This window comes from Mustela putorius, unplaced genomic scaffold (assembly GCF_011764305.1).
Source record: "Mustela putorius furo isolate JIRA1106 unplaced genomic scaffold, ASM1176430v1.1 tig00537248_pilon_pilon_pilon, whole genome shotgun sequence".
In the NCBI taxonomy this organism is placed as follows: Eukaryota; Metazoa; Chordata; class Mammalia; order Carnivora; family Mustelidae; genus Mustela; species Mustela putorius.
In genome coordinates, this window is record NW_025422387.1 from 3726018 (window position 1) to 3753644 (window position 27627).

At 42.9% G+C, this 27627-nt stretch overlaps 1 protein-coding gene across 6 annotated transcripts; it reads right to left on the reverse strand.

Annotated features, from left to right (window-relative positions):
* Positions 1-3204: 3204 nt before the first annotated feature.
* On the reverse strand, positions 3205-27589 carry GTF2H3 (general transcription factor IIH subunit 3). Of its 6 annotated transcripts, none has more exons than XM_004753098.3 (13): positions 27480-27589; positions 24043-24122; positions 17591-17697; positions 16019-16185; positions 13832-13894; positions 12736-12765; positions 12567-12595; positions 10171-10245; positions 9054-9107; positions 5704-5772; positions 4969-5104; positions 4824-4860; positions 3205-4729 (listed from the first exon to the last, which is right to left on the reverse strand). In XM_004753098.3, the coding sequence occupies exons 1-13, from the start codon at positions 27490-27492 to the stop codon at positions 4660-4662; spliced, it is 930 nt and encodes a 309-aa protein (XP_004753155.1). In that variant the 5' UTR covers positions 27493-27589; the 3' UTR covers positions 3205-4659. The 6 variants fall into 6 exon arrangements, with proteins under 6 accessions (XP_004753155.1, XP_012911889.1, XP_004753156.1 ...); XM_013056435.2 differs by having other exon boundaries at positions 27518-27578; XM_004753099.3 differs by lacking the exon at positions 24043-24122 and having other exon boundaries at positions 27480-27580.
* Positions 27590-27627: the final 38 nt, after the last annotated feature.

Genomic DNA, 27627 nt, shown 5'->3' on the forward strand with positions numbered 1-27627 from the left:
TGTTCTTTCACTATCACAGAATCATGGATTTGTGCAGGTTTAGCACCGGCATGAAATCCCCGCCACCACTCCGCCTATCAGCTCTAGGGGAACTGCAAGGTGTTTGCAGCTCTTGGTACCTGGGTACAAAGCCTAGGAGAACGATAGGAGCAGGAGGGTTGTCAAACACACATTGCTATTTAGTATTCTTTAACAAGACAGTAAAAGACATTTTCGCAAGGAAAATCGTTGTCTTGAATTACTTTTAATCCCTGGGTCAAAATGCTTCTACATCTAGGGGAAACATGAGAAAGTAATTTAGGCAAACATGAGTGTTTATGGGGGTGTTCTCGATGTACTACAAATCTTCGTCTTCGCTGAGTTCTACTTCACTAAGACCTTAACATTGCCATGTTGTCACATACTGCAGGGAGGCACCGTTAGTACCTCAGTTTCCCGTATTGGCAAATATCGTTTGTCAGACATTCAAAGTAAGAACATTTTTGTTTTAGGTCTATTGAAATCTGACCTTTGCTTACCAAACAACAGATAACCTTGTCAATACTTCCAGATGCAACATCCTGCCATGGTCAAGAAATGCACCAGGGGTGCTTGCTTGGCTCAGTCACTCAGGAGTTCAACTCTTGGTTCCAGCTCAGGCCATGCTCTTAAGGTCATGGGATGAAGCCCCCTGCTGGTCTCCTAGCTGGTCTCCTTGCTCAGCAGGGAGTCTGCTTGAGATTGTTTCTCTCTCCCGTTCTCCCCACCCCTGCACTCTCTAAAATAATGAAATCTGGGGTGACTGGTTGCCTCTGCCTTCAGTTCAGATCATAATCCCAGGGTCCTGGGATTGAGCCCCACATCGGGCTCTCTGCTCAGTGGGGAGCCTGCTTCTCCCCACCCCCCAACACCGCCTGCTCTTCTAACTACTTGTGATCTTTGTCAAATAAGTAAATAAAATCTTTTTTTAAAAAATCTGTATTTAAAAAAATAAAATAAAATAAATAAATCTAAAGAGAGAAAGAGAAAGAAATGCACCAGATAGTAATTCACAGGGATTCTCTAACCCTCCCAATCCTGGGTAGGATCTGGACGGAGGAATGATTAAAGCAGTATTTCTCTTTTCTCCCCCTAGTTTTACGTACTTTTTCTTCCTTAAAAAGCATGTAATCATTTTCTGTTCTAATCAGAAAAAATATAGTACTTGTTAAAAGTATGCTTTTATTTTCTTTTGGTTGCATTAAGCTATTTAGCCAATAGTATAATGAACGGTGGAATTCTGGAGCATTACAGTTAAAAAAAAAAAGAAAAATGCTTCAGAAGTAAAAAAAAAAATGTCATTTGTGAGGTACAATGACATTATTAAAAATTAAAAATATTTTCTTAAAATGCCGTGCAACCAATTCTATGAATATAAATGTAGGCATAAACTCTCAATTCAACTATGAATGAAAAGCCCTGATTTTTAAATACTGTACTTCTCAAATAAAAATGTCACTGGTAGATCTACTCTCCATTACTGCTGGAAGCATTCTATGCACTCTTTCAGGAGTTCCTAACAGTCCTACAGATCATGCTTGGATTATCTGAAAAACAAAATCATTGTTTTTCTAAAAAGCAAGGGAGGGACGCCTGGGTGGCTCAGTCGGTTGAGTCAAGGTTAGGGTTAAGTCCCGCATTGGGCTCCTTGCCGAGCAGGGAGCCTACTTCTCTCTCTGCCTACCACTTCCCCTGCTCATGCTCTTTCTCTCTGACAAATAAGTAAATAAAATCTTTTAAAAAAATAAAAATAAAAAAATAAAAAAGCAAGGGAGCAGGAATCTTTTTGTAGACTGACCTACGAAAGGTAGCCCAAGGGGCTGCCTTTAGAACAACAACAAATTGAATAGTTGTAACTATCTACTTTTAAGATAGTAATTTCATGGTTTTAAAATTAACTCCTACTTTTATGACATCAAAACATACATTATACTAGCTTGCTTTATCCAACGAAAATACCAAATATTTAAAAAAATTTTTTTCATAGGACATTGCCTATTTAAGGATTTTATTTATTTATTTGACAGAGATCTCAAGTAGGTTGAGAAGCAGGCAGAGAGAGAGGGGGGAAGCAGGCTCCCCGCCGAGCAGAGAGCCTGATGTGGGGCTCGATCCCAGGACCCCGAGACCACGACCCGAGCCGAAGGCAGAGGCCCAACCCACTGAGCCAATTTTGCTAACTTTGCTCCCAATATAAAATCACAAACATCTTATCTTTCTTCTTATAGTTTCACAGTGAGAAACTTTGCATTAAATACTTTATACCCATCTATTATCATGCAGTTTGTAACAATATTTTCATATATAGTTTCAACAAGATTTGAAATTAAAGTTCTTCAGGGGCAGCTGGCTGGCTCATTGAGTAGAGCATGTGACTCCTGATCTTGCAAGAGTCAAGCCCCACACTGGGCATAGAGCTTACTCAAAAAAATAAAAGTTCCTCAGAGTTGAATAAAAAATTGACTGACATTTGGGGTGCCTGGGTGGCTCAGAGGGTTAAAGCTTCTGCCTTTGGCTCTGGTCATGATCTCAGGGTCCTGAGATCAAGCCCCACATCAGGCTCTCTGCTTAGCAGGGAGCCTGCTTCCCCCACCTCTCTTTCTGCCTGCCTCTGCCTACTTGTGATCTCTGCCTGTCAAAAAATAAATTAAATCTTTTTTCTTTTTAAGATTTTATTTAGTTTTTGACAGAGAGAGCTCACAAGTAGAGAGGCAGGCAGAGAGAGAGAGGAGGAGCTTGGCAGGGAGCCCGATGTGGGGCTTGATCCCAGGACCCTGGGATCATGACCTGAGCCAAAAGCAGAGGCTTTAACCCACTGAGCCACCCAGGTGCCCCCAAAAATAAATAAAATCTTAAAAAAAAAAACAAAAATTGACTGGGGCGCCTGGGTGGCTCAGTGGGTTGAGCCGCTGCCTTCGGCTCGGGTCATGATCTCAGGGTCCTAGGATCGAGTCCCGCATCGGGTTCTCTGCTCAGCGGGGAGCCTGCTTCCCTCTCTCTCTCTCTCTCTCTGCCTACCTCTCTGCCTCCTTGTGATCTCTGCCTGTCAAATAAATAAATAAATAAAATCTTTAAAAAAAAAAAATTGACTGACATTTGACCAAATCCAGTTAGTTAAAATACAAACCTGAAAGTAAGCTGAATTAGCATGGAATAAACAGTAAGAGAAAAGAACTTAAGCAAATGTAAAAATTTAAATTATTTTATTATAAAAATTTATATAAACCATAAACAGTTAAAAATAAAACCAAAACAGAATTAAGCCAGTACACAAAGCATCTCAAACAAAAAAGTAGTAACAAGAACCTGACCAGCTTCTTTGAAATTGTCTTTTAGATATCTGATGACTTCCCAGACTTAAAACAGTGATTTCCATTATAGTTACACTGTGAAATATTAAATATTATTTCTAAAAGACAAATAAGATTCTCAAACTCAAGGACTAACAAATATTGGCCAAGTGATCACCAAAGCCTCTGTGTATTTAACAAAATTATAAATCCAAAGTACAAAATCTACCTGAAATCATCTAGCCAAATACCAAATTACTTAAACGAGACTCAGCTTCTGAGATGGCATGAAGGGAAAATTAACATCTTACTTACATACAAAGTCGTGTACACAAATGGGTTTTTGTCAATTTACGATTGCTTGTTTGTTTTTGTCAATATACGTAAAACAAAACAAAGCAGCCACCATTCCTGAAAATCCTTCTTACACTGTGCTAGAATTTGAAAAGACTTCTAGTAACGTCAAGGTTCCATAGAAAAATAAGTTTTTTCTTGTTGAAATTACAAATGATTTTTGTTTTGAACCTATCGCACTTATTTCAGAGAACAGTTCTCCAACATTAATGCTTCTTTTTTTTTCTCATTCCACCTGGGGGACAATACTGAGCCATAAAGGATCCATTCTCCACCAGGCCCCCCTCTGAACCCAGACAGCGGCTCTCACGCAGAAGCTCTTCACCCAACTATCTCTGAAGAAGGGAAGGTCACTGCCAGAGTACCACACCCCCTTCTCCACATTCACTTAAGATCAGACTTTGTATCTACTCAGCGACAGTTATTACATGGATAACTATGTCCAGACACACAGTGATGTCAGGCAAAAGCAAATCTGCTAGTTTCTGGAGCTAAATCTTAACTTAGAAAATAAGGATTTTATTTGCAGGACTACCGTCCAAGTCAGCTGTTGATTCAAGGAAGATGGTCTATCTTGATTAATGCCATTAGTGGACGATCGCTAAAACTTTGCTCAAATTCCACTGGTTGTGCATTTCACAGGCAGAACCCAGACTAGGTAACAGAGTCTAAAGCCTGCAATCAGGCCAGGCTGACAGACAAATGATCACCCCATTAAAAAAAAAAAAAAAAAGTCACTAATTTATGCTTTCTTCTCCCTCTGTGGACAAAAAAACCATCAGAAAAGATTGCACAGAATGACTCCCTCAAATAAAGCAGGTCCCCCAAAAGCACAGCATGAGGATAATAGTTTAGAAAACTTTCCTGTAAGAAACTTCATTCAAAATCATCCCATACAACGCTGTATTTTTTTCAGGGCTTCCTATCACAGCTTTCGCCACACAATTTCTCTTAATAAGCTCTAAGAGATTAGCTCGGGGCGTGGGGGATCTTCTGATCACACGGACACTTTCAGTTTCTTTTTCTTGGCCTTCAGCACAGGAGGCAGAGAAATCTTAAAGGCTGTCCTGTAACGACACAGAGAGGAAGACCCTCTTCGGGGCTCTGAATCCCTCCCCCCAACCCCGCGTGGGCCAGACACACCAGCCCAGGGATACTTACTCGCAGGTCGTGCAGATAGGACTGAAATTGCAGAATACTGTAAATTTGAAACACAAAACAAACAGGATGTTGGAAAAAAACAAACGCACAGCTGACTTATTTTCTGTGCCCCCCACACACAGAAAAACTCAGTATTTGAACTTACTTGACAAGCACACAGAACAGACATAGCCAATTTCAATGAGATTTCTATGACAGAAGCAAGCTGCCCGGTAGTCCACGTGGACTGGGGGAGGGAGGATTAACTGAGATCTTTGATCTTGATCAGGGAGAAAAACCCACTGTGTGGGGGGAACAAAAAAAGAGGCAAAGAAATGTTACTGAAAACATAGGAGAATATAACCGGAAGTTGTCAAGTATCAGATATTAGGTAGTGAACACCAAAGAGAATAATAAATTAGGATTTTCCTTAAAAGTCTACCAAGTGGGGCACCTAGGTGGCTCAGTGGGTTAAGCCTCTGCCTTCAGCTCAGGTTATGATCTCAGGGTCCTGGGATAGAGCCCCACATCGGGCTCTCTGCTCAGCAGGGAGCCTGCTTCCCCCGCCCCCATCTCTGCCTGCCTCTCTGCCTGCTTGTGATCTCTGTCAAATAAATAAATAAAATCTTTTTTAAAAACAAATTAAAAAAAAAAAAAGTCTACCAAGAAAGGCTTCTTTATTCACTCGGCAGGTACAGAGCACCTCCCCAAAGCAGCCACTGTTGTCTGCTTACATAAGCTGCCTTCACAGACGACCCAAGATGTCCCCTTCTAGCTTCAAAGCCCCTGGGCCACCCATCTACTCCTTCTCCCACTTACTAGCATCACCATCGAGACCCCCTTCATTCCCCAGGAGACAGAGGCTCACCCAGGTGTTAGGGCCCTGTTGACCGTCCCTTACCAGCAGATACTGCAGAAGGGAAGGCATCTGAGGCACCTTCAGGTACAGTCCCCCCGTGATGTCACAAGCCTGCAAGACATCCAAAGGGCTCTCTGCCAAACTGGGACTCGCTTAGCTTTTCCAGACAGATGTCAATCTCACCAGCCATTCTTCGGGTCTCCGGAGGAGAGGGGGGTATGACGGAGCCCATCAAAAGGGCATGCTTTTGCAAAGGTACGTGAGGACCAGAAACTTCCCGTTACCTCTCAAGGTGTTCAGCTACTTTTCCCGGGGGCACCACACCCTTTCCCCCTTTGAAGAGCTTAGTGGAGGACAGTACATGCCCTCGGTCCTGTGTTTTCTATTGATGAAATTTTTATTCTAGCCACGTTTACTCATTTTCATTCTATTTTTAACAACAGCTCTGAAATCACCCTGAAGCCATAAAATTCACCCTTTAAAAATGTGTGCTTCACTATTTTTCACTGTCTTCAGAGCTGTGCCACCACAATCTAGTTCCAGAACATTTCCGCAGCCCAAAAGGAAACCCCACACCTATTAGCCATTACTCTCAACCTCCTACCCCAAGGCTACCAGCGACCTACTTTCTCTCTCTCTGGATTTGCCTATTCTGGGCATTTCGTACAAATGGACTCATACAATTTTACCTCAGCATCATGTTTTCAAGATTTATCCTGTGGCAAGATCAGTACTTCATCCCTTTTTATGGCCAAACAATATTCTATCTTATGGTTATACCACGATTTGTTTAACTCCTTTCATTGACTGATTGACACCTGGTGCAGGTGAAGACGGAGAGTCAGTCAGTCGAGTACATGCAGAAACACTGTCACAGGCTATGACCACGGCCATAAAGAAAAAGGAAGTTGGGTAAGGGGACATGGAGTGACCCTAGAAGCTCAGGGAAGGCTTCTCTGAGAAAAGCAGAAGCAGAGACCCAAACAAGGGCAGGGAGTAGACCATACAAATACCTACGGAGAAGCCTTAGAAGCAGAGAGAACAGCTTGATGCAGACACCCTCAGCGGCGGCGGGCCTGTAGTTTTAAAGCAATAGCAAAGAGCCCAGTATGGCCGGAGTAAAGAGATTCCATGGGAAAAGGAGATACCCAGAAACCAGATCATGGCATGTACAGACAGCCATGGCAGAACTCTGGGGTTCAGTCTGTGTGTGAGGGGATGCCATGGGAGGGTTTTAAGCAGGTGAGTGACAAGATCTGATTTCCATTTTGAAAGCTTCATTCTGCCGGCCTTGTAGAGAACAGACTTTGGTGTGAGGCGTAGCGTAGAAACAGACCAGTTAAGGACAATCCACCACTTGAGTGGTAGCAAGGAAGAAGACATGGTGGGATTCAGGCGCATTTTTAAAGATCGAATTAAAAGGATTTGCTAATGCGGGCGCCTGGGTGGCTCAGTGGGTTAAGCCGCTGCCTTCGGCTCAGGTCATGATCTGAGTCCTGGGATCGAGTCCCACATTGGGCTCTCTGCTCAGCAGGGAGCCTGCTTCCCTTTCTCTCTCTCTGTCAGCCTCTCTGCCTACCTGTGATCTCTCTCTGTCAAATAAATAAATAAAATCTTTAAAAATAAATAAATAAATAAATAAAAGGATTTGCTAATGGGATGGAAAGGAGAGGAAGAGAAGAAACAAGGCAGCGGCAGCATTTTGGCGTGGGGGCTGGTGAACTGAGCTGCCACTGCTGAGAGGGGGAGGCCCCCGGGAGGCAGCGCAGCAGAAACCAGGAGTTCTGTTTCCGACAAGTTCAAGTTGAGACGCTGCTAGATGTCCAAGGGGAGATGCTGCCTGAGCAGCTGACTATGCAAGTCTGGAACGCAGAGAGCCTGCGTCTGGCCCAGACATAGCGACGTGAGCGTCAGGCAGGCAGAGCTGGCATTTAAACTCAGGGCACAGGAAAGATCCTCTAGGAGTTCACAGATGCTGTGTAGAGTGAAATGTGCAGTTAAAAAATGGACTCAACCTTTTCAATTTTTTAATTCTGAAATATAACCATATGTGCAAGAGCATATACACATACACATGTAAGTATGGTTTAAGTAGGTTTAAACAAAACGAACACCATGTATCTACCATCAAGCTTAAGAAATAGGACAATCTGGAACCTCTGACACTAGTATACTTTCTAATCGTATCTCCCCTTCCCACTCTGTGTCCTCGGCAGTACCCTAAACTCAGCATTTTCCAGTGTTGTGCTTTTAACTGATCTTTTAGCAAAGAATATTTCTTGTGGTCGAAAAAACATTTATCAAAAGTTTGGCAATTTCTTCAGTCTTATTTGGGGTTTTTTTCCCCCTTTTTAGTTAAATTAAATTTCCATCTCATACATTTGACTGAAAAGCATCATCTAACAGTGCTGTCCGACAGAAATATAATGTGGGCAATATGTGAAACTTGAAATTTTCTAGCCGCATAAAAAAAGGAAAAAAAAACCAGATAAAATTAATTTTAATAACATTTTATTTAACTCTGTATATTCAAAGTATTATCATCTTAACAGGTAATTCTATAAAATCTTTATTTTACATTCTGTTCTTCATACTAAGTCTTTGAATTCAATGTGTGTATTTTACACTAACAGCACATCTCAATCCAGACCAGCCTCTTTGCAAGAGCTCAACAACCATACAACTATCACACAGGACAGCACAGATCTGCAGTACGACCCCATCTTTATAAGATTCTCTGCTTATGGGGCGCCTGGGGGGCTCAGTGGGTTAAAGCCTCTGCCTTCGGCTCGGGGCATGGTCCCAGGGTCTTGGGATCGAGCCCCACATCCGGCTCTCTGCTCAGAGCGGAGTCTGCTTCCCTTCCTCTCTCTCTGCCTGCCTCTCTGCCTACTTGTGATCACTGTCAAATGAATAAATAAAATCTTTAAAAAAAAAAAAAAAGATTCTCTGCTTAGCGACCCATGCTTTCATCTATACCTACACAGAGAAATGTGACATGCTGTTCACCTAATATTAGCAACAGTAACTGTAAGAGGATAGGATTTGAAGGGTTTGTCGTTTTTTTACCCCTTTAAAAAATCCTTTCTTATATTGCCTGAATTCATTTCAATATGTGACTCACTTTTACAGAATCAATCATTACATAAAATGTAAATAAAAATGTTGAAGGATCCCGAGAGTTGCACACCTGAAACTAATGTGACACTGTGTGTCATATGTACTTCAATAAAAAAATAAAATAAGGACCAGAGAGATGTCAGTGCTCTAACCAACAGCATCTCACAGCCAATTCCTAAAACTGTGCGAAGGCTGGTGACAGGCAGTTAACAACGAAGAGAACACACCAGGCTCCCCTGACCACCACCACCACACTTCCACGGAACACGTACCTGTTGGAGGAGTCCTGAATCCGAGTCTAAAACACAGGCATCGATCAAAATATTCTGAAATAAACATTCCAAAAACATTATAGAATAATAAAAATATAGAATAATAAAAATAAAAATAAAAATTATACTGGGACTACTAAGTGCTAGACTTTCCTTAGACTATTCTTAAAACAGTGGATTAACTCTGCAAGGCAGGTATTTGATCTGTATTTTGCAGCTGAAACACCTAGGCCTTGGCCAGGCTGTGGTCACAGAGCTTGGGGGACGGGGGGAACAGTGCTGTCACCCCAATCTGCCTGTCCCCAAAGCCCACGGTCTTTTCACATCACGCTGCTGCTACAACATGGAGAATATGAGGCATGGATATGGGGATATGGCAGCATTTGGGGTTAAAACTGAAGTTTTAAGAAAGTTTTTTCTTAAAAACATACCAAAGAAAATACATTGGTAATAATTCATTTGAATTAGTGTAGATTCATTCATTTATTTGCAAAGTAAAACTATCAAATCTTGGTAAGACCTTCCTAAAGCAAAGAGAGCAACAGAGGCAAGGTATGCAGCAAACTATAAGTCTGGGATTCGTAGCCTGAGGTCCAAGGATGGGCTAAACAGGGTTACATGAATACCATGAAACTATATGCAAAACTGTGTTTCAGGGTACTTTTTTCTGGGGACCCATAATATTCATGGGGTCCAGGACCCAAAATAGAGTAATGACTAGTACGATGTATGAATTCCATATTCTTTATCCACTGGTAAGGCCATTTAGTCAAAATATTTGTATAGGTCATTCAAAAAATAAAACTCATATGAAATAAATATTTCCTAAAAAGAATGCTCCCAAAGGACAGGGGGAAGAAGAGAGTGGCAACCCAAGAAACAGACTCTTAATTACAGAGAACACACTGATGGTCACCAGAGGAGGGGGCGGTGGAGGACACAGGTGATGGGGATTAAGGAGTGTACCTGTCACAAGGAGCACCGGGTGACAACTGGAAGTGCTAAATCACGATATGGGACGCATGACACTAGCAGAACACTGTGTGTTAAATATGCTGGAATTTAAATCAAAACTAAAAAACAAAACAAAACAAAACAAAAGATGCTCCCAATTCACCTGCTTCTGTGCTGCGAAGATGACATTCATGAAGTTCATATACTGCAGCGCGCTGTCTTCTGCAGCCTTAATCACCTAAAAATCACATCCCTGTGAATACCTGGGGGCATATCTGAGTTCTCACTGCAAACACAACCAATGCAGCTTGTCTAATCTGCCTGCCTAGTCACCATGGTTAAATAAATAGGTGCACAGGTGCAGTGTAAAATGACCTACTCTCCAAGAGATAGACAGTGCCTGGTTAACAGTTCCACACAGCACCTACATGGGCACATGCGTGCCCACACACACACACACACACACACAGAGGCAGTGCGCACACGTGCCCTAGGATGATTATCTAGTGCTCTGCAAACTGCTTTTTTTTAATTATTTTTTTTTAAATAAACTCTGCACCAACATGGGGCTCAAACTCACAACCCTGAGATCAAGAGTCACATGCTCTACCCACTGAGCCAGCCAGGCAGCCCTGTAATCTGCTTCTCGGTCCCACAGGGGCGGCGCAGGGCGGGGGGATGAATCTTGTATCAGTGGATTCGGATGTACGTCATCCTTTGTGCTAATTTCATAGACTCCACTGATGAACCAGTTCTCTATAGAGGACACTAAAGAAGCTTCCAGTCCTGTTTTAGACAATGCTCTGGGGAACGCTCTCGTATATGCTGTACACAACTCTCTGAATAGCTCCTAAAATAATCAGGGGGATTGCTAAAATACACACACCTTTCATCCTGCTACAGGCCACCAAACACGCCTCAAAAAAATGTTGTACCGATTTACACTCCCACTGGCAATGCAAGAGGAAAACCTACCCCCAAGCCTGCCACCAACATGGGGAAGTGCCCATTTAGGCTGAGCAAGTAGCGGACAATGCAAACCCTGTTACCAGATGCTTCTAGTTCTTTGCTCACTGGTAAGGCTCCGCGTATTTTCAAATGCTAACTGGCCACTTGCATTTCTTCTTTTGCAGGCTGTTTGTTTTCTACATATTTTAGAGTAAACCTTAACTTTTAAAATTTAATCGATAAGGTCAGGGTGCCTGGATGGCTCAGTCAAGTGTCAGACTCTTGGTCTCAGCTCAGGTCTTGATTTCAGGGTCATGAGTTAAAGCCCCGAGTTGGGCTCCAGGCCCAGCATGAAGCCCACTTAAAAAAATAAATGAATAAGATAAAAAACATTTTAGAACTATTATATTAATCCTCGGTCAGGTAGCGATACTGAAAATGCTTTTTTTTTTTTAAAGATTTTATTTATTTGACAGAGAGAGATCACAAGTAGGCAGAGAGGCAGGCAGAGAGAGAGAGAGAGGAGGAAGCAGGCTCCCTGCTTAGCAGAGAGCCCGATGTGGGACTCGATCCCAGGACCCCGAGATCATGACCCGAGCCGAAGGCAGCGGCTTAACCCACTGAGCCACCCAGGCGCCCCTGAAAATGCTTTTTAATAGCTTTTCTTTCACCCTTGTTTTGGGGTTTGATTTTCTTGAGGTCTTAAGCTTCACATCACGCTCAGCAAGGTCCTTCCTAACCTGAGATTATAAACAGGTACTTTCTTCCAGCGCTTTTATGACCTGAACTTTCACAGTGACATGTCTGACCTTTACTAGAATTATTTAGGTGTGAGCAATGAGATCTAACTTTGTTTTCCCCCAAATGGTCAACCAATTGGCCCAGCCCCTTTAACTGAATAATCCATTTTCTTCCCACTGACTTAAGTGCTTTCTTTCGACAAGCCAAACTCCTCTGTGGACCTGATTTTATTTCTGGAGCCTGGCCTTTCCCAGTTACTCTGGGCCTCCTACTGTGCCAGAACCACACTGTTCCTGCAGCTTTGCAATGTGTTTTAAGATCTAACAGCAAGTTCCTGCTTATTATTCTCTTTCAGAAAGCACCTGGCTATTCTCCTTGATTTATTCTTCCAGATAAACTGATTTTTTTTTAAGATTTTAAGTAATCTCCACACCCAACATGAGGCTCAAACTTACTACCCCGAGATCAAGAATCACACACTCTACCGACTGAGCTAGCCAGGCGCCCCTTACTGTTGAATTTCTTAAAGCACTTGGTGAGGAGCTGGCTTCAGATTCCCTCTTCCTCTGCATCCCCCGACCCGTGACATGCACTCTCTAAATAAAATCTTTAAAAAAATTCCAAGATTGAATTTATAGTTTAACTTTGGAAAAACTGATATCCAAGAATAAAATAGGACTCTCCATTCCTTCAATTCTCCTATGTCTCTCAGAATTTTAGTCTTTCATCATAATCGATTTTATACATTGCTTGTTAATTTATTCTGGATACTCATATTTATTATAAATGGGTCTAACACTTTTATGCCATTATGCTTTCTAATTTGATATAGGTGGTGTATAAATATAGTACTGATTTTTTTAATCTTACCAAAATCCTTGATTTCATTTCCTGATTATCTATAAAGAGATAAAGACAGATTAAAATTTAACTGCATCTTAGTAAACATAAGGTTTTATAACCAACATTTTTAAAGAGTCCACCAAAATTACAGCAATAAAATAAGGATTCCAGATCTCACAAAAAACCACACTCCTACCTTTCACTTCCTTGTTCATTCTATGAATGTCTGAATTTTTTAGCATTAAGGAATTTTGAAATAATTTCATAAATACTTATACTAAACAGAAAAATAACCTCAAATTTTAAATTAATCCATCCACCTAGGTGAAAAAAGAAATGCTCTATTTCCCAAGATAAACACACAAGACTACTTGGGAGTTTCCACTTACCAACTGCAATCAACTGAGCTTTGTAACCAAAACCTGATCTCTGTCCCAGAAAATTAAAATCATCATGATTAACCCTGCGATCATCCACCACATCCTAGAATACTGTGATGACCGCTAAGTCCACAAGCCAGAAAACAAACATCGGGCTCTTTGCTCAGCAGGGAGCCTGTTCTCCCTGCCTGTCTCTCTCTCTCTCTGCTCCCTCCCAAGTAAATACATCTTTTTTTTTTTCTTTAAAGACTGGGAGAACATCACACCAACAGACATCAACATGCTTGGGACAGTGTTCTTTACTCTATGTTAAGTGCAAATAACCTGTGGGCCTCAGGAGAAACCACTCATTTATTAACCCTCAGGAGCAGTGAACGACTTTTGTAAATACCAAACATAAGCTCCTAACTTAAGGAAGGTAAAAAAGACACACACACCCTCCCCAATTTGGCAAAGCAAGTTACAAGCATCCTGGAGAATGTCGTGTGAGCAGGACATACTATAGAAGAGTCTTCTTTCTTTTACGTTTCAAGTTTTTACAGCTTATCTTAAAAATATTCCAAAGCCAGGGGCGCCTGGGTGGCTCACTGGGTTAAAGCCTCTGCCTTCAGCTCAGGTCATGATCTCAGGGTCCTGGGATCGAGCCCCGCATCGGGCTCTCTGCTCAGCATGGAGCCTGCTTCCTTCTCTCTCTCTGCCTGCCTCTCCGCCTACTTCTGATATCTCTGTCAAATAAATAAATAAAATATTAAAAAAAAAAAATTCCAAGGCCAAGACAAATTGTTTTTTTGATTATCCACCACTTTAGAATATTCATGCCTTTCATTAATATGGACACCCAAGGTTCTAAAAATTATCACAAGTTAAGATATCCGGAAGACACCTTCTGAATGACGAGAACACCAAGGATACAGCAAAGAGCTTTGGCGAGGGATCCTGCCAGCAGAGTTTCTGTATGTTGACCCTTTATGTCACCTGCAAGTAATTTAAAAAAGAAAATTAAAGAGAATGTTCAGGTTTTCTTGAACTAAAACCATTTTCAAACCAAAGCATTCTTCTTCCAGAATGAAATCAGCTGATACTTAAAAACATAGCAGCAATCTGTTCTCAGTAATGCTTAAATAAGTAATTTTTAACATCGTCTCAATTTAAAATATCCTGTGGTAAGGGGCTGAGGAAGTACAAAGTTTCAGTCTGGGGTAATTTGGGAATGGACAGCTGTGATGTTTACACACAGTGTGAATGTACTTATTGCCACTGCACTGCACATTTTAAAATGGCTGAATGGTTGGGACGCCTGGGTGGCTCAGTTGGTTAAGCGGCTGCCTTCAGCTCAGGTCATGATCCTGGTGTCCCGGGATCGAGTTCCACATCAGGCTCCATGCTCAGCGGGGAGCCTGCTTCTCCCTCTGCCTCTGCCTGCCACTCTGTCTGTGCACGCTCTCTCTCTCTGACAAATAAATAAAATTTAAAATAAATAAAATGGCTGAATGGTAATTTTGTGTTATCTATATTCTCTTTTCAAAAAAGATTTTACTTTTAAGTAAGCTCTATACCCAATGTGAGGCTCGAACTCACAACCCCGAGATCAAGAGTCACATACTCCACTGACTGAGCCAGCCAGGTGCACCCTACAGTATGTATATTCTACCACAGGAAAAAATACCCTGGTGTTTTCTGGAAAGGTTCAGGTTTGTTAACAATCTAAGTGGTGCAAAAGGTCACGTGCAACTGCCTGCTCTGAGCCTATCCGCACTCCTTCCCACCACCCCTCTGTCTCATGCCCCTCAGAGAGCTGCCCCGCTAGTAGAAAGGGGGCAGGATGTTCCCCCTCGGCTGTGGCAAGCAGAGACAAAGCTGGAAAATTGTTTGAAGCCTTGAGTGAAAAAAGCCAAGCCTCTCAAGAGGGTGGGGAGCTCGGACTGACATCCGGTGCGAACAGGGCCTGCAGCGGGTCCAGGAGCACGGACACCTTCACCCATGGGTGAGGTCAGACCCAGAAAGGTCTTGAGCACCACACTGAGAAGTTGGGACTTTACCCTGGAGGCCCATGGTTCTCAAAGTATGATTCTAGAACCAGGTATAAGAGCATCACCTGGAAACTTACCAGAAACACAGATTCTTGGGACCACTCTAGACCTGCTGCATCAGAAACTGCAGGGTAGGACCCAGCATTTTGTTTTAACAAGCCCTCCCGGGGATTCTTACCAGCTTTACTGGGGTGTAATTGACAGATCATAAAATTCACTCCTTTTAAGTAAACACTTCAATGTTTTTTTAAAGCAAATTTAGAGAGCTGTATACGATTACCACAACCCAGTTTTAGAGCATTTCCTTTACCCCAAAAGGTCACTTGGGCCCATTCCAGTCACTCCTCCCCCACCCTCGGAAACCACTAACCTACTTTCTGTCTGTAAAGAGTGGCCTTTCCCAGGACGCCTGGGTGGCTCAGTTGGTTAAGCAGCTGCCTTCGGCTCAGGTCATGATCCCAGCGTCCTGGGATCGAGTCCCACATCGGGCTCCTTGCTCCGCAGGGAGCCTGCTTCTCCCTCTGACTCTGCCTTCCACTCTGTCTGCCTGTGCTCGTGCTCGCTCACTCTCTGACAAATAAATAAATAAAATCTTTTTTTTTTTTTCCAAAGATTTTATTTATTTATTTGACAGAGAGAGACAAGTAGGCAGAGAGGCAGGCAGAGAGAGAATTGGGGAAGCAGGCTCCTTGCTGAGCAGTGAACCCGACATGGGGCTCGATCCCTGCTCAGCAGGGAGCCTGCTTCCTCCTCTCTCTCTGCCTGTCTCTCTGCCTCCTTGTGATCTCTGTCTGTCAAATAAATAAACAAAATCTTTAAAAAAAAAAAAAAAGCATTAGAGGCTAAGAGTAGGTTTCAAGAAGTAGAGGCTGGCGGACAGTGGGAGATGCTGGCGAGGTCACGAGGTCACACAAACAAGGCACAGGCTTTGAGGAAAAGGATTTTACAAAAGAAAAGAGAGAGAACACAAGTAAATATTCCCAAGAAACCCAACTCTCAGGACTTAAAGCCTCAGGACCTCCACATTCAACTGCAATTGTAAGATAACAAGAACGGAGAAAGCCATTACTCTTGGTCATGAGATCCTTAATCTCTTCGGCAATGACTTCATTCGCGGCTGTGAACAACTCATACTTCCCGTCCTTACTCCCTGACGGGCTGAACTCAGAGGAAGGGTTGCCAGGGTCTCCAAAAAAGTCTCCAAGTCTGCCATTCTTTCCAGGATACAAGAATCGACTGAAACAGTGGGGGAAAAAAACACCAAGTTACACCAGGACTGTCTTCACTAGACATCCAGATGAAATTCAGTAAACAACCACCCACAGCAATTCTGACACAAGATTCTGCAGTAAGTTTCATTTTTAAGAAATGTATAAGACAGGCAAACTGGCAAACATGAGGTCTACCCCCAGAGAATGTTTTCACAATCCCCTGTTTTCTCACAAGTGAGAGGAAATAACGCATGTGTGCTGGGTCCCAGCTTTGGGGTGGTCCTCATTCTACTTTCTCAGATGCCAGCTGGGAAGAGAGTCATAACCAAATTCTCACTTGCGACTAGTTTATTATTTGAGGTATATTTATCTACCCCAGTAATAAAAATCTGCCCCAAGGGTCCCTAAAAGATTCTCCTAGTGCTTCATGATTTTTATAGCAATCCTATAAAACCCCGTATTTGATTCTTCTAAACACTGGAGAACTTTGCTTCTCATAGTTTTTCTTTTGATACCTTAACCAAATCAGAGTCATCGTTTTTCATTCAACTCTGAGAAAAATGCATGGTGATCATGGGAGCTGGAGCACTTACTGGGGGGCCCACAGGCTCCTTCAACACACCGAAGAGAACAGCCCTAAGAAATAAGAAGTTTGAGAACTATCCACTGACCTTATATGAAATACGCGGGTACACAAGAGTCACTTCAACCAGGATGTAACATTTAATCAAGACCCAGAAGAGCCATGTCTTACACGGGAAGTATGATTCTACGGTCAGCATATGCATGAAAAGTAAATGCGGTGAAAATATGTAGCCTATACCTAGTCCCTTTTGAGCTGCCCTACTACGCACCTGCCCCTAAGAGACTCTACCCTTTGCCCCAGCCGGTGTTTACACCCGTCTTAGAAAAGGTCACTGCTTCCTCGGCTGAGCACCAGATGGAGTCCTTCGCTTGGGTTTAAACCCAATTAACAAGAAAAACCCTCATCTGTAAACACCAGAATCACACCGAGAGCAGTGAAACATTACACCCTGAGAAGCACACAGAGCCCACAACTCGAGGAAAGAGAGCAGAATCACACCTCCTGTTTCGTCTGCCCCCACCCGGGGCAGACTCGAGCAAAGAACAGTAATAGGAGCTGCCACTCTTGCTGGATAATTGTCCCTGGCTTTTGCCTAGAAAGGATGGGTGAACCCGGGTAAGTTAAATGCGCACATGATGCAAGTCTATTAGGTACCAGCTAATGAGTCTTCCAATTTTCATCTCTGTCAAAATCTACATGTACTGACTCATGCTGCGAGTCTTGTTCAACGCTACATTAAAAAAAATTCTGCAACACAGAAAAGGAAGAGCAGTACATGCTGACTGGCACAAAAACCTCACAAATGTTAAACACCAAATAGGTAGAAGAATCACTATGGTCGTACCTTTCTTGAATATGACTCGCTATCACAGCAAGTTTGTTGGAACGATTCATGAATAAATGAGAATTTCCCAGCACCATCACAGCATCTATGCATTTTGATAAAGTAAACTGTTGAAAAACAGAAAACATGAGAAAAGGTAAAGTAGCTATCCAAATAACTAGGTTGGGTCTTAATAAAGATTTCACTTAAATTTTATTCACTGCTAAAAATTTGCTCCTCCAAAGCCATAAGCAAACCACCTGAAAACTAATATTCTACTTTTCCTTATGTGAGATGATTTCCACATCAGTGCATTATTCCACAACTATTTTCTGCAAACATTTAAGGAAAGCAAACATGTCACATATTCTGTGATAAAATTACTAACAAATTATTAGTATGTACGAAGTAGATGATTAACACACACTGATTAAACTGATGATTTCTGTAAGTTTTCAATTCATTCACTAAGTATGCCAGGCTCCTGCTATGTGTCAGGCAAAGATCCCTTCTTTTGTGGAGCTTACATTCTCACAAGTACTAATACTATTAAGATGTAGGTGGATATTCTTATAATCCTGGAATAAAGCATGTTTCTCTTAAAGAAAAGAATACTTCCGGCAACAAATAAAACACTGATAAATCCCACTTTATTAAAAAAAAAAAAGTAGGGGGCGCCTAGGTGGCTCAGTGGGTTAAAGCCTCTGCCTTCAGCTCAGGTCATGATCTCAGGGTCCTGGGATTGAGCCCCATGTCAGGCTCTCTGCTCAGTGGGGAGCCTGCTTCCCCATACCCCCTGCCCCCACCTGCCTCTCTGCCTACTTGTGATCTTTGTCTGTCAAATAAATAAATAAAATCTTAAAAAAAAAAAAGTAAAGCAAATCTATTAAAATTTCTGTATGGCAAAAAAATGACTGTAAGCAAAAGTGAAAGCCAAATTACAAACTGGGAAAATATCAACATATGACACAAAAGGTTAGCCTTCTCATATAAAGTGTCTACAAATCGGTAAAAAACAAACAACAAAAAAACAAAACCAGAAGAGGAAAATGGGCAATGCCCCAAGGGAAAAATACAAGGGGACCATAGAATACACTAAGAGCGAACTGAGATAGCTTTTATGGTACATGATATTGGCAAAAGGTAAAATAAGGAAAGAGAACGTCTTGTGTGGTTTCAAAAAAAAAAAAAAAGCCTTCTCATATACCACTGATGGGAGTTCAAACTAAAACAGTATTTTTGGAGGGCAACACAGGGTAATACGCAGCGATGTGCTGTTCTTTCTATAAGATGGAATACTATTCTCCAATAAAAGGAACGAATTACAGTAACAACACAGACAAATCTCAAAAGTTATGCTAAGTAAAGAAACCAGACCATTGATTCCATTTATATAAAATTCCAGAAAATGTAAGCTAATCTAAAATCAGTGGTTGCCTGGGGGTAGGGACAAGCAGAGAGAAGGAGGTAGGATAAATTATAAAGAAATATGAGACTTCTGGGGGTGACAGATTTATACGTTCATAGTTTTGATTATGGTGATAATTTCATGAATGTATACATATACGAAAACATATCAAACCAAATACTCCAAATATGTGCTGAGCACTGCATGTCAATTTTCTCTTGATAAAGCTAATTTTAACTTTGACTTTTCTTTTGTTTTTTTTTTTAAGATTTTATTTATTTATTTGATAGAGATCACAGGCAGGCAGAGAGAGAGAGAGAGGAAGCAGGCTCCCCGATGAGCAGAGAGCCGGATGCAGGGTTCGATCCCCGGACCCTGGGATCATGACCTGAGCCGAAGGCAGAGGCTTTAACCCACTAAACCACCCAGGTGCTCCATCTTTTGTATTTTTTTTTTTAAAGATTTTTTTTTTTTTTAAAGATTTTATTTATTTATTTGACAGAGAGAAATCACAAGCAGGCAGAGAGGCAGGCAGAGAGAGAGAGAGAGGGAAGCAGGCTCCCTGCCGAGCAGAGAGCCCGATGCGGGACTCGATCCCAGGACCCTGAGATCATGACCTGAGCCGAAGGCAGCGGCTTAACCCACTGAGCCACCCAGGCGCCCTTTTTTAAAGATTTTATTTATTTATTTGACAGACAGAGATCACAAGTAGGCAGAAAGGAGGAAGCAGGCTCCCTGCTGAGCAGAGAGCCCAATGTGGGGCTCGATCCCAGAACCCTGAGATCATGACCTGAGTCAATGGCAGAGGCTTTAATCCGCTGAGCCACCTAGGTGCTCCTGTATTTTTTTTTTTTTTTTTTAAAGTAGGATCCATACCTAATGTGTGGCTTGTACTCACGATCCCAACATCAAAAGTTGCATGCTCTACTGACTGAGATGGCCAGGCACCCCTTGATTTTAAGAAAGACACCATCAAGAAATTGAAGAGACAAGCCACAAAGTCACAGACCAGAAGAAAATATTTGTAAATCATATATTTGAAAAAAGACTTGTATCCAGACTATATAAAGAGTTCTTACAACTCAGTAATAAGAAAACAAACAACCCAATTTTAAGTTGGGTGTAATAATTGAATATGCATTTCTTTTTTTTTTTTTTTTTTTTTTTTTTTAAATTTTTATTTATTTGTTTGACAGACAGAGACCACAAGTAGGCAGAGACGCAGGCAGAGAGAGAGAGGAGGAAGCAGGCTCCCTGCTGAGCAGAGAGCCCGATGTGGGGCTCGATCTCAGGACTCTGGGATCATGAACTGAGCTGAAGGCAGAGGCTTTAACCCACTGAGCCACCCAGGCACCCCGAATATGCATTTCAATTAAGAAAATACAAGGGCAGTTTATAAGCATGTATTATATACATATATATGTATATAATCTATATCTATATATATAATAGTCCTTAAGGAAATGCAAATTAAAACCACAAGGAGATGCCACTACCTGCTTACTAGAATGACTCTAACAAAACAGACAGGTGTTGGCAAGGAAGTGAAGGTGCTGGAACTCTCACACACTGCTCAAGGGAATGGAAGATGGTGTCCCCACTTGTTAAGTCTGGCAGCATCTTCAAGTTAAATCTAAACCTACCACGTGACCAGGCAGTTCAACTCATAGGTATCTACTCGAGAGAAAAGCAAACATATGTCCACACAAAGACTTGTTTGAGAATAATCAGCGGAAACAATCCAGATGTCCATGAATAGGTGAGTAAGAAGTATATCCATGCAACAAAATACTATTCAGTAGTAAAGAGGAATCACCAATACATGCCACAACCTGGATAAACCTCAAAAATGTTACACGAAGTAGAAAAAACATCAAAATAAAATTACCTATAACTAAACTTGTCCAATATGAAAAATATCAAATAGTTTAATAACTATTAAAAAAATTAATTCGTAGTTTCAAACTTCCCCAAAATGCAAACTCCAGCCCAGATGATTTCACTGGAGAACTGTACCACCCAAGCATCCCTGTACAGGCCTTTTCTGATAAAAAGTATAAAACATGGGCACCTGGGTGGCTCAGTGGGTTAACCGTCTGCCTTTGGCTCAAGTCTTTATCTCAGGGTCCTGGGATCAAGCCCCGCATCGGGCTCTCTGCTCGGTGGGGAGCCTGCTTCCCCCTCTCTCTCTGCCTGATGCTTTGCCTACTTGGGATCTCTCTCCCTCTGTCAAATAAAAAATAAAAAAATAAAAAAGAAGTTTTAAAAATATTTTTTAAATATATAAAACACTAATGAAAGAAATCAAGATTTAAAAAAAAAGAAGGAAAGAAATCAAGATCTAAGTAAATGGAGAGATGTACTATATTTGTAGACTGGAAGACCCAACATAATTGAGACCTAGCAGGCCTATGTAGAATACATCCTCAAACTGATAAACAGGTTTAATTGATAATTCCTATCAAGATTCCAACAAGAAGGGCGCCTGGGTGACTCAGCCATTAAGCAATCTGCCTTCGGCTCAGGTCATGATCTCAGGGTCCTGGGATGGAGCCCCACATCGGGCTCTCTGCTCAGTGGGGAGCCTGCTTCTCCCTCTCCCACTCCCCCTGCTTGTGTTCCCTCTCTTACTGTGTGTCTGTCAAACAAATAAAATCTTTTTAAAAAAAAAGATTCCAACAAGATCTTTTATAGACATAGACAACCTCATTCTAAAATTTATATGGAAAAGAAAAGGAACCAGAATAGTTAAAAAAACAGTTTTGAGGAAAAATAAAGTGGGACGAAAGAGCCCGCTGGAGCCCAAGACTTACTGTCTTGCTATAGTAATCAAGACTGTGGTACTGGTTGAGGAAGAGAGCACTGCAGCAACTAGAAATAAACCCACACATCTACACCCAAGTGGTTTTTGACAAGGCTGCAAAAGCCATTTGGTGGAGAAAGAGTAATTTTTCCAAAAATGGTGCCGGAACAATTAGATTATTCATAGACAAGATAATAAACCTCAATCTAAATGTCACAGCCTATTAAAAAGTTAACTCAAAATGGGGGCACCTGGGTGGTGCAGTCGGATGAGCCGCCGACTCTTGGTCATGATCTCGAGGTCATGAAATCAAGCCCCATGTCAGGCACCTCACTCAGCACAGAGTCTGCTTAAGACTCTCTCCGGGAGGCGCCTGGGTGGCTCAGTGGGTTAAAGCCTCTGCCTTCGGCTCAGATCATGATCTCTGGGTCCTGGGATAGAGCCCCGCATCTGGCTCTCTGCTCAGTGGGGAGCCTGCTTCCCCCCTTCTCTGCCTGCTGCTCTTCCTACTTGTGATCTCTCTCTGTCAAATAAATAAATAAAGTCTTAAAAAAAAAAAAAAGACTCTCTCTCTCTCCCTCTATCCCTACCCCTGCATATGATCTCTCTTTTCTCTAAAAATAAACAAATAAAATCTTTTTACCAAATTAACTCAAAGTAGATTGTGGAATTTTTTTTAAGATTTTATTAAGTAATCTCTATATCCAAGGTGGGGCTCGAACTCACAACCCTGAGATCAAGAGTCACAGGCTCTACCGATCGAGTCAGCCAGGCATCCCTGGATTGTGGATTTAAATGTAAAACTTTTCAGATGACACTGGCGAACATCTTTGTGACCTAGACAAGGTTGAGAACTCTTACCAAAAGCACCAAAAGCACAGGCTATATTTTTTAAATATCGAGTAACTGGACTTGATCAAAATTAAAAAGACTTCCTGCTCTGTGAAAGATCACCACAAGAGGATGAAAAGACAACCTAAAGAGAAAATACTGATATTTTCTCTGCATCTGATATCTGAAAAAGGGGCTTATCTCTTGAAACATAAAGGAATCTCAAAACTCAACAGTTAAACATAACCCAACAATCCAACCAAACAATGGATAGATGACATGCAAACACATCTCAGGAGGCTTATCTATACGGCCAATAAGCCTACAGCTCAGGCCATGATCCCAGGGTCCTGGGATTGAGCCCCACATCAGGCTCTCTGCTCAGCAGGGAGCCTGCCCCCCTCTCTCTCTTCCTGCCTCTCTGCTTAATTATGATCTCTGTCAAATAAATAAATAAAATCTTAAAAAAAAAAAAAAGATTCACCTTAAGGGATCATTATTCAGCTACGAAAACAGTTAGTACAAAAATGTGTCAGCATGGTGAGGGGAGGGAGAGACTGCATCTCTCACACTTGGCTGGTGGGAATGTAAATCCATTCTAGAAAACAATGTATCAGTTTCTTCCTACTTTCTAGCAGTTGCGATCCTGGGCACTAATCCCACAGAAATGAAAACGTCTACCCACACAACAATCTCTATACAAATTCTCAGAGCAGCTTTTAACCCACTGAGCTACCCAGGCGCCCCTCAGAGCAGTTTTTGATGTAATAGCCGACGACTGAAAAAAAAAAAACCCAAATGGAGAGCTTTCCCAGGTGAGTGATGGAACGAACTGTGTTACCTCATGCCCTGGAATAGCACCCCGCAACAGAAAGGACAAATTTTGCTAAATGGACCAGCCTAAAATGATCAAGGGCATTCTGTTGGCGGGGGGATCTCAAAAACACTTTATGACCTATTCACAGGACTAAAGTGCGGCACAAGAGTAGGAGATCAGCATCTACCATGGCTCGGGACCAGGAACTGACTACAAAGGGACAGCATCTATAAAGGGAGCACTAGAGAGCTCCTGGGTATGTTGGCACGGTTCAGTCTTGACCGTGGTGGTGGTTTGGAGGTTACACAAATCTAAACTCATGATAAGGGGCGCCTGGGTGGCTCAGTGGGTTAAGCCCCTGCCTTCAGCTCAGGTCATGATCTCAGGGTCCTGGGATTGAGCCCCACACTGGGCTCCCTGCTCCACAGGGAGCCTATTTCTCCCTCTCCCTCCGCCTGCCACTCCCCCGGCTTGTGCTCGCTCTCTCCATCAAATAGATAAATAAAATCTTTTTTAAAAAAAGCTAATTTTTTTTTTAATGAAGCTGATTCCCAAAAAGCAATACAAACACACTTAAACCAGAATTATCCATAGGCCTCCTCAAGCAATCTTACCTGAGATTCCTTTAACGCTTGCTTTCCCCACCAAATTGGGTTGGTATCAACTACGATAACTAGAAGATTCAATTCATCTTCTGAAAGTATTAACAAAGGATAAACACATTAGCCTCATGAAAGCGTATCCAAGCCAACAATCCCAGTTTGTAAAGACCCTCCCCAGGTCTTCCAACAGGTCCTGGCTCCCTACTTGAGGAGAACACCAATGTCAGCCATCTCTGCATCAGCCAGTGGCATATGTAATCCTATAATCCAATATACTGGATTATATATATTACTGCCACCTTCCATCAATTATGACATGGCCACTCTCCTTTTTTTTTTCTTTTTAACATTTAGCTGTTGCTAAAATCAGGATGGTATCTTACAGCTAAGACTGGCAGCACATCTCTCTTAGTGGTATACTAAACAAAAACGTATCTCATAATCCACATTGTCTCGACAATTAGGCTATACCGCACTCCTTTTTTGCAGATGAAAGGAGCTTGCTCGAAGTCACACGGCGTGCTAGCAAGCAGCAAAACTCCCTGCTGCAAAGACAGATCTGCTTGACTGTAGAGTGTGGCCTTTCAATACCCCCCTGTCCACTTCTGACCCTCTTTTAATGACACTTAGTACTCATTATCTCATTTCGCAGTTGCTTGTGTTTCTGATCTCTCTCACCAGTTCTGCTAAAGCTAGTCCACTAGATCGTGGACTCCTTATAGAAGGAGGATTTTTGCTGGGATGAAATGATATGTGCAAATCACACACACAAAAACGTCTAGCACAGAAGCACTTAACTGTCTTTCGCAGGCCCTCACTCCTCTACCCACACGCCCACAATCCTTTGGCCTTACTTTCCATGAGGCCCCATCTCACACCTCTCAGGGCCAGCCACTCCTTGCTACTACCCAGAGGCCTGGAAAAAGGCAGTGTCGCCTCACAGGAGAGATGAGTATCTATACCCATGCACTGCCCGGTGAATGTCCTTCTTTGGGTCTCTACCCCACAGTTTGTAGACATGGGCCATGCCAGGCCTGCCTCTCTCACAGAATGGTGGTATAGATTGAAAAAGATAAGCATGGGGGCGCCTGGGTGGCTCAGTGGGTTAAAGCTTCTGCCTTTGGCTCAGGTCATGATCCCAGGGTCCTAGGATTGAGCCCCACATCAGGCTCTCTGCTCAGCAGGGAGCCTGCTTCCTCCTCTCTCTCTCTCTGCCTGCCTCTCTGCCTACTTGTGATCTCTGTCTGTCAAATAAATAAATAAAAATTTTTAAAATAGAGGCTCCTAAAATAGGAGCCTCTGCCTTCAGCTCAGGTCATGGTCCCAGGGTCTTGGGATCGAGCCCAGCATCGGGCTCTCTGCTTGGCAGGAAGCCTGCTTCCTCCCCTCTCTCTCTGCCTGCCTCTCTGCCTACCTGTGACCTCTGTCTGTCAAATGAATAAATAAAATCTTTAAAAAAAAAAAAAATCTTTAAAATAAAAAAAAGAAAAAGATAAGCATGGACAGTTAGACTCCCTATTTCCACTCTTGCTCTCTTTTCCACACAGCAGCCAAAATGACCTTTTAAAATTATAAAAGTCATGGGGTGCCTGGGTGGCTCAGTTGTTAAGTGTCTGCCTTCCGGCTCAGGTCATGATCCCAGGATCCTGGGATCGAGCCCCACATCAGGCTCCCTACTCAGCGGGGAGCCTGCATCTCCCTCTCCCACTCCCTGTGCTTGTATTCCCTCTCTCGCGGTGTCTCTGTCAAGTCTTAAAAATAAATTAAATAAATAGAATTATAAATCAGGGGTGCTTGAATGGCTCAGTCGGTTAAGCATCTGCCTTAGACTCAGGTCATCATCCCAGAGTCCTGGGATCAAGCCCGGCATTGGGCTCCCTACTCAGCCGGGAGCCTGCTCCTCTCTCTGCCTGCACCCCTCCTCCCTGCTCATGCTCTCTCTCTCAAATAAATTAAAATTAAAATTATAAATTAGACTGTAGAAATTATTTGCTTATTCCTCCCTACCATGGTTTCATATTACACTTAAAAACAAAGTTCAACCTCTATATTATGGTCCACAAGAGCCACGCATCTACTTAAGCTTCCTGCTCTCGTCCCTCTAGCTCACTTCACTCCCACCACCCTGGTCTCTTTTTTCTTAAGACAACAGACTCGGGGTGCCTGGGCGGCTCAGTTGGTTAAGCATCTGCCTTTAGTTCAGGTCATGATCTCAGGGTCATGGGATGGAGCCTGGAGTCAGGCTCCTTCCTCAGCGGGATGTCTGCTTCTCCCTGCCCCCGTCCTCCACCCCACTCCTGTGCAAGCACTCTCTCTCAAATAAATATAATCTTTAAAAAAAAAAAAAAAAAAAAGGCATCAGACTCTATAACTGGTAGTTTAACGTATGAATGGAGGTCTCTCCTCCTTCCTTTACCCTCAAGTCCCCCATTCTGTTTTAGTGTAATGTAGTGGCTCAACGTGCCACACAGCCTTTGCAGAGTCATTCAAGACTCCCTTTCAGCACCTGGACTCTTCTCTAAGTAGCTGTTCCATGATCATCCCCTAATCACAACGTACTGCAGCATCCCAGTATATGGTCTTCACAGCTCGTCACCCTCCGAAATTATTCCTTTTTAAAAAATATTTATATTAACATATGACGTATTATTTGCCCCAGGGGTACAGGTCTGTGAACCGTCAGGCTTACACACTTCACAGCGTTCACCATATCACATACCCTTCCCAATGTCCATAACACAACCACCCTCTCCCTACCCCCTTCCCCCGGCAACCCTCAGATTGTTTTGTGAGATTAAGAGTCTCCTGTGGTTCGTCTCCCTCCCGATCCCATCTTGTTTCATTTTTTCCTTCCCCCCCGCCAAGTCCCCCGTCCTGCCTCTCAAATTCCTCCTATCAGGGAGATCATATGATAATTGTCTTTCTCGGATTGACTTATCCTCCGAAATTATTCTTATTTGCTTGCCTATGGTCTGCCTCGCCCACTAGACTGGAACCTCCACGAAGGCCCCTGATTGCCATGTGCTCTGCTGTATTCCCAGCGCATAAAACAACGCCTGGCACCCAAGAGGCCATTCAAAACTATTTACTGGGGCGCCTGGGTGGCTCAGTGGGTTAAGCCGCTGCCTTCGGCTCAGGTCATGATCTCAGGGTCCTGGGATCGAGTCCCGCATTGGGCTCTCTGCTCAGCAGGGAGCCTGCTTCCTCCTCTCTCTCTGCCTTCCTCTCTGCCTACTTGTGGTCTCTCTCTCTGTCGAATAAATAAATAAAATCTTTAAAAAAAAAAAAAAAAAAAAAAAACTATTTACTGAATAAATGAATGTATCTGCTACTCCTCTAAAGACTAAAAGGTTTGCCCAGCCCCCCAATAGCGCTCCAGCTGGGTGGTCCTGGCCAAGCCCGAACCGCCCGGCCCCGCGCTCGGGGGTCCCTCCCCGCACACCCCTCACCGTCCGACACCATGGCTGCCAGGATCCCCCCAACGCACAGGTAGCCGTCAAGCGCGCCTTCCGGAGCCTGCGCGCCTTCCGGAGCCTGCGCGCCCCGACTTCCGGCGCGGCCCAGTGACCTAAGGCCTCTCGGCGCGCCGTACGCACG

What these genes read in the sequence shown, in the direction of transcription:
- GTF2H3 (XM_004753098.3), bottom strand. An exon ending in AAGCGTTAAAGGAATCTCAG is followed by an intron (nt 17,698 to 24,042) that starts GTAAGATTGCTT and finishes GTTTTTCAACAG; the next exon opens with TTTACTTTATCAAAATGCAT. An exon ending in ATTCAGGACTCCTCCAACAG is followed by an intron (nt 5,773 to 9,053) that starts GTACGTGTTCCG and finishes GATGTCTTGCAG; the next exon opens with GCTTGTGACATCACGGGGGG.